At 39.7% G+C, this 18274-nt stretch overlaps 1 protein-coding gene across 1 annotated transcript in view; it reads left to right on the top strand.

The window, feature by feature from the left end:
- Positions 1–11501, top strand: part of LOC128540801 (mucin-2-like) — a 39621-nt gene extending 28120 nt beyond the window's left edge. Inside the window, exons 28-44 of the mRNA XM_053510782.1 lie at positions 359–533; positions 800–1047; positions 1196–1379; positions 1668–1857; positions 2173–2348; positions 2512–2581; positions 3086–3186; positions 3982–4013; positions 4225–4399; positions 4640–4744; positions 4846–4886; positions 4994–5116; positions 8201–8299; positions 9856–9984; positions 10395–10434; positions 10568–10691; positions 11117–11501. Coding sequence (XP_053366757.1) covers positions 359–533; positions 800–1047; positions 1196–1379; positions 1668–1857; positions 2173–2348; positions 2512–2581; positions 3086–3186; positions 3982–4013; positions 4225–4399; positions 4640–4744; positions 4846–4886; positions 4994–5116; positions 8201–8299; positions 9856–9984; positions 10395–10434; positions 10568–10691; positions 11117–11333 — 2229 coding nt within the window. The 3' untranslated portion in view covers positions 11334–11501. The remainder of the gene's footprint in view (positions 1–358; positions 534–799; positions 1048–1195; positions 1380–1667; positions 1858–2172; positions 2349–2511; positions 2582–3085; positions 3187–3981; positions 4014–4224; positions 4400–4639; positions 4745–4845; positions 4887–4993; positions 5117–8200; positions 8300–9855; positions 9985–10394; positions 10435–10567; positions 10692–11116) is intronic.
- Positions 11502–18274: the final 6773 nt, after the last annotated feature.

Genomic DNA, 18274 nt, shown 5'->3' with positions numbered 1-18274 from the left:
TGTGACATAATTACCTGATTTCGTGTTATTTCATAGTTTTGAAATTCCCAGTATTGTTATAGAATGTAGAACATAAATCACTAAACAAAAACCAAGAAAACTGCAAGTGATCCCAAATTTTTGAGCGACAGTATACAGTATATACTGTATATAACCCTAACTAAGTACAGTCAGAGCAATTGTTGGAATGCAGTTTTTACTGTTATAGATTTAGCTTGTTTAGATGATAAATGTTTTATTTCTTTTTCATGATATTTAATAAAACAGATATCAAACTGGACTTAAATACATTTGTAACATTCTGTGCTGTATAGTGATGCATAGACGAGTGTGAAAATGGCTGTTTTTCTTGTGATAGGAAAATGAGACGTTTGTGATCTGTAACTGCACAAAGGCCAGGTGCATCGAAAACTATACTATTGAGATCATTCCATATGAGTGTCCACCTCTTGAAAACATCACTTGTTCAAATGGCAAACCACCTGTGCAGGTTCCTGACAAATATTACTGCTGTAAAGAAAATAAATGTGATTGTAAGTAAAAATCTTGCTCCCATCTAAAGTCCAATCCAGTGAATGGCATACATAATTTAACCTTTTAGAACTTTTTTTTTACACTTTGACTCCAAATTTAGATCATTATGTGAATGTTGACCAAACAAGGCCAGTGCCAAAAATATTTTATGCAATAAGTAAATTAATGCAATAAAATAATTTATAAATAAACATGTAATAGGTTAAATTATACTTCAGAAAAATGAAAGCATTAAAATATTTTCTAAATTTTTTTTCCATTCCAGGTTTTTGTGAAGGCTGGGGTGATCCTCACTATAAAACATTTGATGGACTGTTCTATAGTTATCAAGGAGAATGCACATATGTTTTAATGGAGGAAATCAGTCCTAAACACAATTTGAAAATCTACATTGATAATGTTAATTGTGATCCCCGAGAATCTGTGTCCTGCCCAAGAGCTATCATTGTGTCCTACAACAGTCTAGTGATCACATTGAAAAACCACAACCTTATAGGAGCTGCCAAACTGGAGGTATGATTTAACACTAAAGCATCTCTACAAAAGTATAATATGGATTTTTGTTACAATCAATAATAGTAATGTTGTTTCTTTAGAATTGGGATTGAATAGGTTATGCTGAGCCAGCAACTGACTATTTATTCTACTTTCATTAATTCAGGCTTTAATAGGGCAGTCTTCTCTAAACTTACCATTTTATCAAAGTGGTGTGAGGGTGGTGAGCTCACAGTTGAACTTAATCCTAGAAATTCCAGAGCTCATGGTTGTGGTGATGTTTGGAGTTACTGGTTTTAGTGTCAACTTGCCATTCCAGCATTTTGGGAACAACACACAAGGACACTGTGGTATGTCAATATAAATGCAACTATGTTATAATAAAACAACCATTTGTTAAAAAATTGTTGAGTCCATAGTTATAGTGAGACCATTATGGATAAATAAAGTATTCACACAAATTAAACAGCAATAAAAAGTTAATAGATGTATGCTTGTCTAATTATATTTATGCCTGGCATCAATAGGCATTCATGATTATTTTATTTTACTGTTAAACTTTATATCAGATTGTTAGATAATTGCATAATGTGAATAATGGCAATGTTCAACTGTGTTTGTAATTAAATTTTTTTCAGGTACCTGCAACAACAACCAGGCTGATGACTGCATGCTGCCAGGGGGGAAAATTGTAGATGACTGTGCAGAAATGGCAAATCACTGGGAAGCAAAAGACTTGAACAAGCCTGAATGCAAACCGCCCCCACCACCTGAACCCACTAAACCTCCTTGTCCAATCAACCCAGTCTGCGAGCTCCTGAAAAGCGAGTGCGTATTACCTTAAATATCCGCATTGCTAGGTTTCACTTTTATACTTAAACATTTTTATTTGCATTACGATTGTATGTATAATTTAATTAAGTTTAGTCAAAAGGTGCAAAGTAAAAATGTGCTAGGTTCTGACATACAGTATTCTGTTTGCATAAATACCTCCAAAAGTCTCGTACCGGTGGTCTGATTATTGACTTATTTCATATCACATGTCACATTATACTACTCATTTTGCATTTTTATATGTTGCATGCTTATAATTAGCACTATATACTAGTCTTTCAAATAGACACCATGTTCACTTTTTTTCAGTTTGTTTAAGGAGTGTCATCTCCACCTCCCCCCTGACAACTACATCACTGGCTGCCAGTTTGACAGTTGTCATATGAGCAACCCGGCCGTGGTCTGCACCAGTCTTCAGACCTATGCAGTAGCTTGCTCTCAGCTTGGTCTCTGTGTAAACTGGAGGGAACACACTGATCGTTGTCGTAAGCCCACTCACATGAAAACATATAGAAAAAAACAAACAAAAAATGTGAAAAATATCAAGCATAAGTTAGTATTAAGTCTGTAAAGATAATATATTGATTTTCTCAGAGTAGTTTAAGATGTTGTTAAATAAAAAATATGTGTTGAATATTTCTTCCACAGCTGTTAAATGTCCAGCAGACAAAGTGTACCAAGCCTGTGGACCTGTTCATCCTCCAAGCTGCAAAGACAAGTGTGCATTTAATACATCTATTTAAAACCTTATTCTTTTTTTGAGGGGGGATTTTCCCCCAATTTTCTCTCTAGTTTAGAGCTCACAGACGCCCCTGATTGGCTGTAGAGCCGTGATTAATGTGGAAGCACTAAGTACTTCTCACCCTCCCCTCTGAGAGAGCTCGCCCAATCGGCTCTCTCTAGACCTTTGGAATCGAACTCGCGATTTTCGAATGATAGGGCGAGCATTTTACCACTGTACCACTCGGAGGCCCAATTGCGTACTTATATAATCATTTTACCACATTATACTAACCAAATTATTATATAATTTCATGGATCTTTATAATAATGCATATGTTTTCAGGGTAGTAATTAAGGTGGCTAAAATGTGAATTTGATTTAAAATAGTTAAATATTGTGTTTTTGTTCCTAGTGTCAGCTGTTAAGACCACTGTTAAGATGCAATAATGTAAAAATAGAATTTCTTATGTTGAAATATCTTTTTTATTATTATTATAAGTCCTGAAGACCATTTTATGAACACTACCACTGAGGGATGTTTCTGTCCTGATGGCACACAGCTCTTTAGTAAGGAGTCAGGAGTCTGCGTTGACAAATGTGGTAAGTAATAAGTCTTTTCCTTTCCAGGGCACAGGTTTCAATAGGGTTAATTATATTGTTAGAAAATCTATTTACAACCAAGTCTAAACTTCCTGGTAGAAGCTGCAATGGTTTATATCATCATGATATATTTTTCTTGACTAATTCTTTAAACAAGAATTCTTAATTTATGATTAAATAATTACCCGATGGACCACCAGCCACAAAATACCCCAAACCATCCCAAAACATCACTTGTCTATCACTGTATTAACCAGTGGGTTTGGGTACTGTTCTATTTATGCAGTGCCAGTTTTTCATTCAGATGATGTTAATGACCAAATATTAGTTAATGCATTTTATGGGTTTAATCAAAGGAGGGAGCTGCGTGCATTTGTGGGATAACCTGGTCATTCAGTACATTCAGGTAGTCAGCTGACTTAATTTTAGTGCCAGTTAACGTTGCTGAGCTTATACCTGACCAATTGAAGCAACCATACATCATAACACTTCCACCTGAAGCTTTTACAGTGGACACTATGCATGATGCTTTATGTGCTTTTCTTTTTACACCGATGGACCCATAGCTCTAGAATATAGTTAATCGTTTTTAAACTACTCCAAAATCCAATCTTTCTGTTCTGTAGAGAACTGAAGCCTTTTTTTTCATTAATTTCACTAACAAGTGGATTTCTTATGCCCACACATTGTCACATTATGCGTGTGAAAATGCCCTTAATTTCACTATTAAAAGTTATAATATTATTAATAATATTTATACAGTATAGTAATATCTGGACCAATTTGTTTTTGTAGGATGCTTGGACCCCTCTAGTCAAGGACGAGAGGTAAGAATAGGTCTTTCTCGCATTGTAAAGTAAAGCCACACATCTGTCTCACTGAATAATACTTCAGCATGCATATTAAATGATTGTGTTGTAATTCTGCATGAATAAGTGGGTGACTGCATGAATGAAATGGACATTTAAGATGAAAGACTCAGACTGTATAATATTTAGAGACAAACATTGCCTTAACATTCCTATTTTTAATTGTCAGCTTGGAGAACAATTTCAGTATGGTTGCCAGGACTGTGTCTGTGATAAAACATCTGCAACAATCACCTGTAAACCAAAGCAGTGTTCAAGCGTCCAAGTGACCTGCACCAATCCAGGATTTATTGTTGTCAATGTGACGGATCCATCAGATGCCTGTTGCACTATCCTTACCTGCCGTAAGATTGCTTAGTGTTTGCTTGTAATTTTTTTGGACTATGGCGAAAGTTTTTGCAAATACAGAAATCTTAAATCCATTTGGAGAATAAAATTATGTAGTGTTTGTACATTTATAATGTAAATGTGATTTTTTTTTTGTTGTTGTTCTGACGTCTACTGTCATTCACTGAAACCAGTTACACAAGTTGGCGTAAATTTGTGTTTTACATGACTCCACAATTTTCTTGCACTTATTTCAGGCTGCGAGAGCAGCACCTGCCCAAGTATAAAGGACAGTTGTCCAGTCGGCTACACTCCTGTACTCAAAGCGCCCGAAGGAAATTGCTGCCCTGAATTAACATGCGGTATACTAATTAATAAAAACTATGGATATTATTTTTATGATTTCATACTATAATTGTTTTCTAATATATATTTTTTGCCATTACATGGGTTGATTTTACAGAACCAAAGAAGGTCTGTGTTCATAAAGGACTGGAGTATGAGGTAACTAAGAAAGATAACAGCTTTTTTTAAAATGTCAAAGTTTTGCATGTTTTATAGTGATATTTATGTCCTCTATGAATAATTATATTTCAAACTCTCCATTCCAGCCTGGTACTTTAGTTCCTGTTGTTGATTGCCAAGAGTGTCACTGCACCTGGGATGTGAATTCAAAAACAGAACTGTATAAGATCCAGTGCGGATTTGTGACTTGCAATGAAAACTGTGATCCAGTAAGTTTTCCCAAAGTCCATATAACTAGTGTTGGGTGTAACACGTTACAAAGGAACATGTTACAAATGTGGCAACTGTAATATCCCGAAAGGCGGGAATTTGCAAAATTAACTTAATCCGACTACGCCACCCTGGTGGGGTGCCAGGGGAATACTCCCAATAAAGACACACAGGTAAGCTCCACCTATCACAGGCAAAAATAAAGATTAACTAAGCCGTGGGTAGCAATACAAAAGAGATGTTTTATTTATTAAAAACAAACAACAAATATCGGCGAGAAAAGGAGAAATGGAACGGAGACTGACAGGACAAAGCAGGCCGGCTGCAGCTCAGAAAATCATCTAAAACCCACCCAAATTCACATCCAATAAAATGCCATGCACTCACTACAGGAAAGGATTGTGTTGGTACACCTGCACTCCGTGAAGTACACACCCAAACGCGATCAGCCAGCCTCCCCTGTCCTGCACCGTGCCTGGCTCCTGATCAAAACAATAAAGAAAGAAAAAGAAGATAAACAGACAATCACAAACTCAGTAGTATATAGAGCAAGGCACCAAGTCGTCTTCCAGTCCTATATACGAATGAGACCGGTGCCTAAACGCACCAAATTAACATAACCGAAAACAAACAACAACAACACAAACACTCGCGCCATCACAACATAATAAACAAAGCAAACATGCAAAACAATCAATCAGTAAAGACAATTTTATTCACACCAAACAAAAACTAAACAGTAAAGCAAATCAAGAAAAAAAAAAAAAAAAAAAAAAGAAGCAATTCGCATACACACCGTAGCTACAGCCCAACGGCCTACAAAGCAGCCGAGTCGCAAGCAAGCGGTCTTCCTACTCATAAGCAAAACAGCAATGGCGTCGCCGCTAGCATCATCAACTGGGAATAAGGCAAGGGAATTATAATATTCCACCTCACTCCTAACATGAGGAAAATAAACACATTAACCTCAATCTACTGACCACATGGAAAGAAAAGACACAAAACATACTTACTCGGATTAAACAATCGCCCGCGTGAAGCTGCATGAGTACTCATCGCCGATGCCGCAGCTCAATCTACCGGCCGGCATTCTCATCCTGCTAGCGCTGCTGACACTATAACAATACACTAAATATGCTTACTGCCAAAGTGATTAAATTTTTTGTAAATACCGGCATATCTAAAAGCTCGCTCCGCCACGAATAATCCACACGTCCACATGACGCCACCTCCACTAGAATTAAACTGTAAATAGCATTAAGCTATTCACCTAGCTACACAGTCAACAGAGTCCACGCCTACCTTAATAACCAGAAACCAGGAACGAAAAGGGACACGCCAGGTTGAAGAGGACCCAGACACAACAAACACGTCACCACCAGTCACAATAAGGGTCCTTAGACTGCGTTCCCCTCGTTAATCTGATAACCACACCCCCAACTGAGTCACAGATTAAAACAACCACTTACCCTGCCACACATAGTAGCACGTTAGAGTATTACTTGGATTACCTTTTAGATGAAGTAATCTAACATGTTATGTCCGCCGTATAAGTACTCAGTTACTTAGTTATTTTTTCAAAAATGTAATCGTTATTTAGACGATTTATGTAATCCGTGAGCCAGACAGCAGTTATTCCCAATCTATAGTCTGTGTGTGAAAGTCATCCTACAAGCCCCGCCTCCAAAACCATCTCCCCCACCCCTCTGTTATTCCTGCTGTTATACCCCTATTTCACCTATGCGGTTTGACTGTGCAAGGACCGATGCGCGGAAAGTTGGAAACCTAATCACAGTGCCAAAACAAACGGTGAATCATGATGAACTGTGACTGTACATTGGGACATGTTGGCCAATGCCAATTTAGAAATTAATGCTCAGATTTATTTACACTCTGAGTAAAAACTGCTGCAGAATGGAAAAATACACATTTGAATTTGATTCCATACAATATGGTCCACATTATCATGGTAATGTGCAAAAAAATATCACAGTGCTATAAATTCTTGACATTACAATTACAATAGTGTATAATATAATACAAATTACTATTATAATCACCACAAAGAGCTGCAAATCACAAACATCATCATACTAAAATACTTTGTAGAACTTTGCACATTGTGGTGCATTTGGACTAAATGTAATGGCATTAAATTCACAAGTCTTCTGGTGGACACAAGCATTTTGTTAATGTTATGATTCACGTGCTGTCTGCCATGTTTTCCTAGTCCGACATGTGCCCTTTCTCACGGCCCCTTTTTCGCCCCGTCTGCGCACCAGTCTTTTATTCTCCTTTGATTATTCCAGCATTTAAACAAACTCTGCTCTGCTTAACTCACTGGATTATTGTGTGTTGTTACCTTGATTTTCTCATGTTTTTTTCCATTGTGCTCTTTTTTTCTCAAGATTTGGATTTTTTCACCTCACTCATTCGCTTTTCCGTATTGACTTCCCTTTTGGTTTATGGCTTCTCGTCTCATGTTTTCAGATCTGACGCCTTGCTCTTTAATTTCCCGGTTACTGAATCTCCCTTTTTGATTATGGCTCGCTTCACTGATAGATTCTCTGGTTTCAGACCTTCGGTTCCACTTTCTGACCATGCCCCCGTCTCAACCCGCTTTTATTTTCCTGGGTTTGATCCACCTCGTTCTGCTACGCTCCTGACAGTTAATTTATAATGTTTTATATATTTCTTTTTTCTGCACAGACAAAATAGGAAAATTACATGAAATTTATGTTTTACATAAGTTTAACTTTTTAACTAAAGGAATTGCAGAAACAAACAGAGTACTGGCTAGCTCAATCACTATCTATAAAGCTGTATTCAGGGTCGCGGAGGGCCTATCCCAGAAGGCTTAGGGCATGAGGCGAGGTACACTCTGGACAGGGTGCCAATCCATCGCAGGGCAAGCGTACATACACTCACTCACACACTCCAGGCTATTTGGAAACGCCAGTTAGCCTAATCTGCATGTCTTTGGACCGGAGAACCTGGAGGAACCCCAGAGGTAACATGACACGTTATAGCGTGATATGAGACAGTTTAATGAATGTCTCTCTCTCTCTCTCTCTCTCACCCAGGGCTATGTGTATGTGGAATCAAACACTACTGAATGCTGTGGAAAATGTGTACAGAATAAATGTGTCATTAACAATAATGGCACAGTACACACACTGGAGGTACTGTAATGCTCAGGTGTAAGAACTAGATTGTTGTCAGGTTAAGGTGTAAAAACTAGATTGTTGTCAGGTTAAGGTGTAAGAACTAGATTGTTTTCAAACATTGGGAAAGTCGTTGGGTTGTAAAACCAATATCATAAAATTAGTACAAATGGGATTTCTACGTTTTGTTTTTGTTGTGAAGTATTCTGTGAGATTTTTCTGAAATGAAGACAGACAACAGTTTTTTTTATCCAGCTGTATTTACTCAGTATATTTTTTTAACATCCAAGTGAAAGATATAACACCAACATGACAAAAAAAAACCCATAAAAACAGAATCACTGATTTGGAAAAGGATCACCCCTTCCTGATAACGACTTTTAAACTCAATCATGTTAAGCTAATCACCTTTTCAATAGCACACACAGCTTTGCACATCTAACTTTTCAATATGTGCATACTTGTCTTTGCAGAGCTGATCAAGTTGTGTTAAATTACATAGTGACCGTTTGTGGACTGCAGTTTTCAAGTCATTCCACAGTTCAATTGGGTTCAAGGCTGGCCCTTGCATAGGCCATGCAAGCACATTCACCTTTTTCTTGCTGTGTGTGATGTGGGTCATTGTCATATTGGAAGGTAAAAACTTTCTGGCAGAGGGCAGCAGATTTTCCTTAAGAAATTGACAGCATTTTGTCTTATCTATTTTCATTCTACCCTGACAAGTGCTTCAGTCCCTGCTGCAGAGAAAAATCCCAATAACAGGATATTACCATCTCCATGCTTTACTGTAGAAATGGTGTTATTTAGATGGTGAGCTGGATTGGATTCCAGACAAATTGTTAGGTGTTGTGGCCAGATAATTAAAATGTTTGTCTCATCTGACCACCGGCATTTAAGCTCAGCCTTAACTGCATTTGCCCGTTTTTGAAGAGTGGCATTTTTTTTCTTGCAACCCTGCCATACAAGCCACATTTGTGGAGAATTTGTGACGTTGACACAATGACCCCTCTGTCATAAATTATTGCAACTGCTTCAGAGTTGCTGTAGGCCTCTTGGTAGCCTCTCTGACCAGTTTCGACCTGACTCATCCAGTTTCAACAGCCTGGTTCAGGGAGGGTGTATGTTGTGAAAAAACTTAATAATTGTGTGCCTGTACACAAATTTATGCCAGAGTTTTTTTGACAGTGCCTTGCCACCCATAGTGATTGTTTGCTTTAGTTGCACTACCAAAAACTGAAAGGCTCCAACTTATGAAAAAGACCACAGCTGATCACAGTTGAACATCAATGTAACATTAAGAAGGTAATTACTTTCACCTGATTGAGTTTACAAGTTATTTTTAGAAGGGGATGATCCTGTTCCAAATCAGTGATTCCAGTTTTTTTTTTTTTTTTTCATTTTTTCCTGACATGTTGGTGTTGGTGTTATCTTTTACTTGGATGTTAAAAGTTTTACTAAGTGAACACAGCTGGATGAAACAAAACTGTCTGTCGTTATTTCAGACTTCAAAGCTATAAAATGTAAAAAAGGGATGATTCTTTTCTGTACCCACTGTTTATCAAATCATTTTGCAGAGTGGAGCAACATGGACCCCTTCACATGATGCCTGTAATAAGTTCATCTGCACCATAATTGATGGACAATATGTTACTACTAACTACAAAGTCCAGTGTCCACCATTCAGCATTGACGATTGCCAGCCTGTAAATACACACACACAAACACACACACACACACAGGACTACAAATTTTAAGCAGTGGATTATGTACTGTATACAGTATGTAAAAAATTTAGTGTAAGCTTATCCAGTGTAGGGTTGCTGGCGTTTGGAGCCCATCTAGTAGATGACTGGAAATGCCAGTCATCCTACATTGCATGTGTTTAGATTGTGAAAGAAATTGGATTACCTGGAGGAAACAAATAAAATGTACATACAGTACATGCATACATACATTATATGCTTCAATTTTACACAATTATATGTACTGTATGTAAATTCAACGCTAAAAAGAATAACCTTTTTTAAGGTTAAATAAAGTAAAGTTAATTATTTTTGTTTAAGGACTGCTAATGGTTAATTGGGCACTAATTTTTTGTAATCTTTATCTGCAGGGTACCGTGCAGCTTTCTGCAGATCGCTGCTGCAGAGTCTGTGAGTGGCATTATACAACATAATATAGCTGATTAATATGCCTTTAGAAATCAAAAAACACTTAATGATTTCAACAAAAAATGATTGTGTTTTGTGTGTGTGTGTGTGTGTGTGTGTGTGTGTGTGTTTTCAGGTGAGGGGAAGGACACTGGATGTAAAGTACAGACCACCTTGGATTACATCACTTATAACAACTGCAGGTCAAAGACCACAGTGGCACAAACATACTGTCAAGGACACTGTAACTCCTACAGCAAGTAAGTGCATACACACACACACACACAAACGTGTAATGTATCTATAATAAAAGTAATAAAACAAAAAGGACAAGGCAATTTGAAGATAATACACATGATGTTGGAACACCTTTACTTAAATTGCAACATTTCTACTGTATATGAGCATATCTGATGTACTTTTTCAATAATTACAATTTGTTTTTTTATGTTGTGAAATAAAGCCTTGGTTTTTTATATAGTAGCAGCTATAAAGCCATTTCTTTATCAGCATCTCGTTTTCTTTTTCTTGAAATTAATAACAAAATGCAGATTTAGCTAAGACATCAATGGTATAAGACATCAATAGTATGAGAATTTTTAAGGTTCAACCCTAAAAATGCACACCTCCTAACCATACAGACTTGATAATTCAGCTGACAAATATGTCTGTGTGTCTGTTCCAGGTACACTGAGATGGGCTCTTCATCTTGTAGCTGTTGCCAAGCAAGCCTCACCAGCAACCGCACAGTGAATCTGGACTGCATTAATGGAGATTCAATAGCTCACACCTACTTCCATGTGGAGGCATGCAACTGTAACCAGGCTAATTGTCTCAAGGACCAGGACACACACATTTACATAGGAGATAGTCGACGGAGACGCAGCATCAAACTTCCCTAAGGATGTACTGTGACCACAGTATCATAAAAACATCAGCCACAAAGATTTCTATGTTTTTCTTTTTTTCTCTATTTTAAAAAGATTTAATAGGCTCTATCATGATTATTTTTCAAGGTGTCTTTTAAAATACCAGATTGCTTTGCTTTTAATTCAAATATATGTAGCTGTTTAAATAAAGTGCATTTTAAAAGTCTTTGGTTTGTGTTTGCTCACCTATGACCAGTAAGGCTAGTTTCAAAAAGGGAAATACTATACCAAACAAATTAACTGCAGATTTCCATATGACAATGATTTTACAAATGCATGTGCAAAAATATGTTTTTATCAGTATTAAACACGTAACCCTTTATTTTCTTCTGCCTCAGAGTAGATACTTAACATTTAAGTGCATTAATCAAGAAAACATTTTGCCCTCATATGTCAGGAACAAGTGCAGCAAAAAAAAAACTATATTGGGTTAGCAAACAAACAAACATGGTTGGGTGATGGGCAAAAACATGAACAGGGTTACGCAATAATAATAACCGGAAAGAGACTCAGTAACCAAGCTATCAATACTAAGGCCTGGTACAGTATACAGGTCCTTCTAAAAAAATTAGCATATTGTAATAAAGTTCATTATTTTCTGTAATGTACTCATAAACATTAGACTTTCATATATTTTAGATTCATTACACACAACTGAAGTAGTTCAAGCCTTTTAATTGTTTTAATATTGATGATTTTGGCAGCTAATTTTTTGAGAAGGACCTGTATTTATCAGCAATAACATTACTACACATTATGCTCAATATTCTGTTTTCCCTTCACAAGTTTTTTTCTTTGTGCTGTCAAGGCAGCTCTGCCCACATGGGGCACAAGAACCCCAGAGGACATTGACAGCGGATCCTTTGGATGCTGTGGGTTGTGCAGTAGGAACTCCATTGATTGGACTTGTTTATCTGGAACATCCCATGGCTGTTTAAACGGATTGGTTATATAATATGGGAAGTTATATGGGGAGTTTTGATGCCAGGTCAGTGACCTTGGGCTCTTTGCCTGCCAGACCCCATGCATGGAAGATTGTGGTGCGCTGGGTGTTAATGTGCCCTTGGATCGTGGACAGTATTGACTTTTTTTCTGCAAATTGTGAGCATCGTTTTTTTCTGTGGGATAAGACAGACTAGCCTTTGCTCCCCACTGGCATAAATGAGCCTTGGGTTTCCATGATCCTCTGACATGTAATTGATGTTGGTATATAATGTTAATGTGTTAATTAATGTTTTGTGGTGTTAATTTTATGGCTGATCAGTGTATAGACTGGAGAAAAACTATGCCGTGGGTATAGCTTGTAAGAGTGTGAGTGAGTAGTGTACAGGTGCATGTAGTTAGTAACCAGGTAAGCTTGAACAAGTGTACTAAGAGAGGGGGTCTTTGGTAACATTGCAAACCTTTATTATGGTGAGCATAATCTGTATTTTTTGGTGCTGTTTTCTAACCAGTACAGTGGGATAAAAAAGTATTTAATCAGCAACCATTTGTGCAAGTGTTTCCACTTATAAAGATGAGAATGAAGATGAGAAAAATAAGAAAAAAATCCAGAAAATCACATTGTAGGATTTGTAATGAATTAATTGGTAAATTCCTTTGTAAAATAGGTATTTGGTCACCTACAAACAAGCAAGATTTCTGGCTCTCACAGACCTGTAACTTCTTCTGTAACGTCCTCCACTCGTTACCTGTATTAATGGCATCTGTTTGAACTCAGTATGAAAGACACCTGTCCACAACCTCAAACAACCAGAAAAACAATCACACTCTTAACTCCACTAGACCAAAGAGCTGTCAAAGGACACCAGAAACAAAATTGTACACCTGCACCAGGCTGGAAAGACTGAATCTGCAATAGGATTTAGTGCAGCTTGGTGTGAAGAAATCAACTGTGGGAGCAATTACTAGAAAATGGAAGACATATAAGACCATGGATAATCTCCCTCGATCTGGGGCTCCACACAAGATCTCACCCTGTGGGTCACGAGAATTGTGATATGGCACAATTCCCAAACCAGACAGTGATGCAGCTGCTCAGGATGCTCTCGATAGTTCTTCTATAGAAGGTGGTACGGATTGGTGGTGAAAACTGGGCCTTCCTCAGCCTTCTCAGGAAGAAAAGACGTTGCTGTGTGTCGCTACCAGATGAAACCAAAATAGAACTTTTTAGTAAGAACTCAACTTGTCGTATTTGGAGGAGAAAGAATGCTAAGTTGCATCCAAAGAATACCATACCTACTGTGAAACATGCTTTGGGGCTGTTTTTCTGCAAAGGGAATGAGACGACTAATCCATGAAAAGGAAAGAATAAATGGGGCCATGTATCGTGAGGCTTCGTAAGAAGCATTTCTAGGTCCTGGAGTGGCCTAGCCAGTCTCCAGATATCAACCCCATAGAAAATCTTTGGAGGAAGTTAAAAGTCCATGTTGCCCAGCGACAGCCCCCAAACATTACTGCACTAGAGGAGATCTGCATGGAGGTATGGGACAAAATTCTAGCAACAGTGTGTGAAAACCTTGTGAAGATTTACAGAAAACATTTGACCTCTGTCACTGCCAACAAAGGGTATATAACAAAGTATTGAGATGAAATTTTGTTATTTACCAAATACTTATTTTCCACCATAATTTGCAAATAAATATATTTTTTTCTTATTTTGTCTCTTATAGTTGAGGCATATCTATAATGAAAATTACAGGCTTCCCTCATCTTTTTAAGTGGGAGAACATGCACAATTGGTGGCTGATTAAATACCTTTTTTGCCCCATTGTATAACATTTGTACTACAGATAACACTGTACCTAAGCTTTTTAAACAGATATCCCCAACACACAACCATACAATATATACATGTGTGTGTATATATACACATATACTGTACATGCACACACAATAAAATAATGTTTCAAAAGCACTGTCTTTTGAATTGAAGGGTGGGGAACTTATTTTCCTGGCGATCAGGAAAATCTGTTTCCCCCCTCCTTACTGGTTCTGAAAGTATCACTGATGTCTGAAACAGAGACATGTGTAAATAGGGCAAAGGTAACACTTTTGCACAGAATGTTTTTTAAAGCACTGTCTTTTAAATTGAAGTATGGGAAACATATTTTCCTGATCATCAGGAAAATCGGTTTCCCCCTCCCTACTGGCTGTGGAAGTATCAGGGATATCTGAAATTGCCCTAGACATGTGTGCAAAGGTGAGATGATGTTTTAAAAAAAAAAAAAAAAAAAAACACTGTATTTTTTAACAAGAGACTTCTGAAAATCAATTCACCTAGTTAACATTTGTAATAAACTTCAAGTTTTCATATTTTGTGAAATTAATGAAAAAGAACCAATTCAGATACATTATTTAATGTAAAAATGCTATCTACATATGTGCTGTGCCAATTATGTATGTCTGTTTGATTATGGATATCCATACAGTATATCATGGACTAAATTATATATATTTAGAATAAATCAGTATCACATCTATCATCAATGTACGTGAAATAAAAGTAGTCGCGATGTCAGTACTTGCCCAGTCTTTTGCAGCCGTTTAAAACGTCTGAATTATCTTCGAATATACAAAAAAAGCTAAAAGACACTTGATTATTTTGCATAGGTTATCTGTTTAATTTACAAAGTTCGTAAAAACACTTTAAAATAAGACAAAAACTGTTAAAATCCTCGTTCGCCTTATCAGCGTTAGGTAGCGAGTGACGTCATGATTTGAATCGGGGAAACCGTCTCGGGTTACTTTGTTGTAACCCTGTTCCCTGAAAAGGCGGGAACGAGATGCTGCGTGAAAACGCTATGGGAATATATTTTCGTGTTGCCGGTTGTGAAGCATGTGTGTACCAAACACGCCAAATTTTGGCTTATATAACCTCGGTCAGGTGACGTCATCTGATTAGATGCACCTGCAGGTTATAAATAGGAGTGAGCCGGCAACATTCCTCAGATTGATTGTCTGAACGGACGTCCGGTCACGTGCGCAGTGCGGCATTGGGACGCAGCATCTCGTTCCCGCCTTTTCAGGGAAAGTGTTACAACAAAGGCTACACTCGATGCTGCGTGAAAACGCTATGGGAACGAGAGTACCAACGTCGCCGCACTACGAGTGTCTGGACCCCGCATTGTGTAGCGTGTGCGCACAAGGCTGAGAGGTCTCAGAACTATGTCTGGGAAGCTGACTCGAGGACTCGTGAGCCTGGAGTGACAGGAACATCCAGACTATAAAATCTAATAAATGTGTGCGGAGAGGACCAGCCCGTCGCGTCACACACTTGTTGCAGGGGAATACCTCTTGCTAGTGCAATAGATGAAGCAATCCCCCTGGTTGAATGAGCCCTGATTCCTAGAGGCGAAGTGAGCCCACGCGCAATAGCATCTCTCACCCAATGTGACATGGTCTGCGTAGTAGCAGCCGCCCCCCCGGTTGCGGCCTCCAAAGCAAATAAAGAGCTGCTCTGATCTACGCCACTGGCAGGTGCGGTGGACGTAAATCCGAAGAGCACGTACTGGACATAATAGGTGAAGTTTCTCCTGCTCCGAAGCTGTAAAAGGCGGAGGACAGAAGGCTTCAAGAACAACAGGGTGCATGTTTGAAAATGGAACTTTCGGAAGATAGTTCGGGTAAGGATGCAGAATGGCCTTGACTAGCCCAGGGGCAAAGTCCAGGCAGGATGGGGAGACTGACAAGGCGCGCAGATCCCCAATCCTCTTGAGAGAGGTAATGGCCATAAAAAAAACATCTTAAGAGTCAGAAGCCTGTCAGGCGCTGACTCTAGCGGTTCGAAAGGAGTGTCAATTAGACCTTCGAGCACGATAGATAAATCCCATGAAGGGGTCGTGGCTCTGGTGGGTGGCCTCAACCGTTTAGCTCCAAGAATAAAACGGGCAACTAAAGGGTGTTTTCCCACAGTAATCCCCTCGATTGGAACGTGGCAAGCTGAGATAGCGGCTACGTACGTCCTAAGGGTGCTAGGGCACAAGGCCGAGGACAACTTATCTTGCAGGAACTTCAGCACTGAAACTATTTGTCAGTGGACTGGGTCTACCTGCTTCGTCATGCACCAACTTTCGAAAACATTACATTTGAGGGCATAAGCTTTCCTAGTGGAGGGAGCTCTAGCGGCTAGAATAGTGTCAATAACGCTGGCTGGGAGACCAGCTTGACTTAGTTGGTCCCGTTCAGGGGCCAAACGTGAAGGTTCCAAAGCTCCGGTCGGGGATGAAATATTGTCCCCTGCGCCTGAGACAGAAGATCCCTCCTCACTGGAATCATCCAAGGTGAGCCATCGAGGAGAGATATTAGATCCGAGAACCATACTCTGGCCGGCCAATGGGGCGCTATCAGTAAGAGGCTCAAACCGTGTTGACGGACCCTCGCCAGGACTCCCGGGAGCAGAGATATTGGCGGAAACGCATAAAGGCGTAATTTGGGCCACGTATGGGCCATCGCGTCCAGACCCAGGGGAGCTGGATGAGTCAGAGAGTAGTAGAGAGGACATTGTGCTGTCTCTTGGGAGGCAAAGAGGTCCACCTCTGCTGTAAAGAATCTTTCCCAGATTTGGCTGACTATGTCAGGGTGGAGTTTCCATTCCCCGTGTGTCACAGCTTGTCTGGACAGTAAATCTGCTCCCACATTCATGTGCCCTGAAATGTAAATCGCCCTGAGGGACAGGAACTTGTCCTGTGCGTAGAGCAGAACCTGATGCGCTAGCTCGTTCAAGCGGCGCGGGTGCAGTCCGCCCTGGCGATTTATGTAGGAGACTACCGATGTATTGTCCACCCGCACTAGAACATGGTAGCCTCTCAGCTGCTGGAGGAAGTGCTGTAGGGCCAAAAATAGAGCCATCATTTCGAGGCAATTGATGTGCCATGCGAGGAGATGACCTCTCCAGCGCCCTTGAGCTGGACAGCCATCCAAGACCGCACCCCAGCCGGTAAGGGAAGCGTCTGTCGTTAGCATTTTGCAACGACAAGACGGACCTAGAGTGGGACCCAAGGTGAGAAACTGGGGTCTGAACCACATAGAAAGGGTACGACGTCCTTCGAGCGTAACCCTTATTCGCCTTCGGGGATTGGCCATTGTATGAAATCCCCTGGCTCTTAGCCACAATTGAAAAGCTCTCATGTGCTCTCATGTGCTCATGTTTTGGTAGCGTTGAGTCTCAATCCCAGCGAATGGAGATGAGCTAGGACGACATTGCGATGTCGGAGCGCTAGCTGCTGAGACTGGGCCAGGATTAGCCAGTCGTCTATGTAATTGAGAATAGGGATGCCCTGGAGTCGCAAGGGAGCCAGGACAGCATCCATACATTTTGTATATGTGTGGGGTGACAGAGCTAGACCGAATGGAAGGACCTGATACTGGTAAGCTTCTCCCCCGAAAGCGAACCTCGGGAACTTCCTGTGTTGTGGCAAAACTTTTATGTGGAAGTATGCGTCCTTTAAATCTATCGTCACGAACCAATCTTCTGGTTGGATTTGCGAGACAATCATATTGATGGTTAACATCTTGAATCTGTACTTTTTGAGATAGCGGTTCAACCCGCGAAGATCCAAAATCGGACGCAGCCCCCCGCCTTTCTTGGGAACCAGAAAGTAGCGACTGTAGTAGCCTGACTCCCTGTCTGGAGGAGGAACCTGTTATATGGCTCCCTTCTCCAGCAACGCCTGGAGTTCGGAGTTTAGCAGATGCGCTCTCTCCGGTATCACGGAAGTGTAGACCAAGCCGTTGTAACGCGGAGGGCGATGAGCAAACTGAATCCTGTAGCCTTTCTCTACAGTCTAGCACCCAGGGAGATATGCCTGACAGTAGCTTCCACGCTGCCAGTTTCTCCGAAAGGGGTACAAGTTTTAGTGCACGGGGGTGTTAGTGGTTCGGCATCCTGGAATATAGCAGGATAAAACCGAGGC

Source organism: Clarias gariepinus, chromosome 2 (assembly GCF_024256425.1).
Source record: "Clarias gariepinus isolate MV-2021 ecotype Netherlands chromosome 2, CGAR_prim_01v2, whole genome shotgun sequence".
Lineage (NCBI taxonomy): Eukaryota > Metazoa > Chordata > Actinopteri > Siluriformes > Clariidae > Clarias > Clarias gariepinus.
This window is presented reverse-complemented; position numbering and strand designations above follow the sequence as displayed.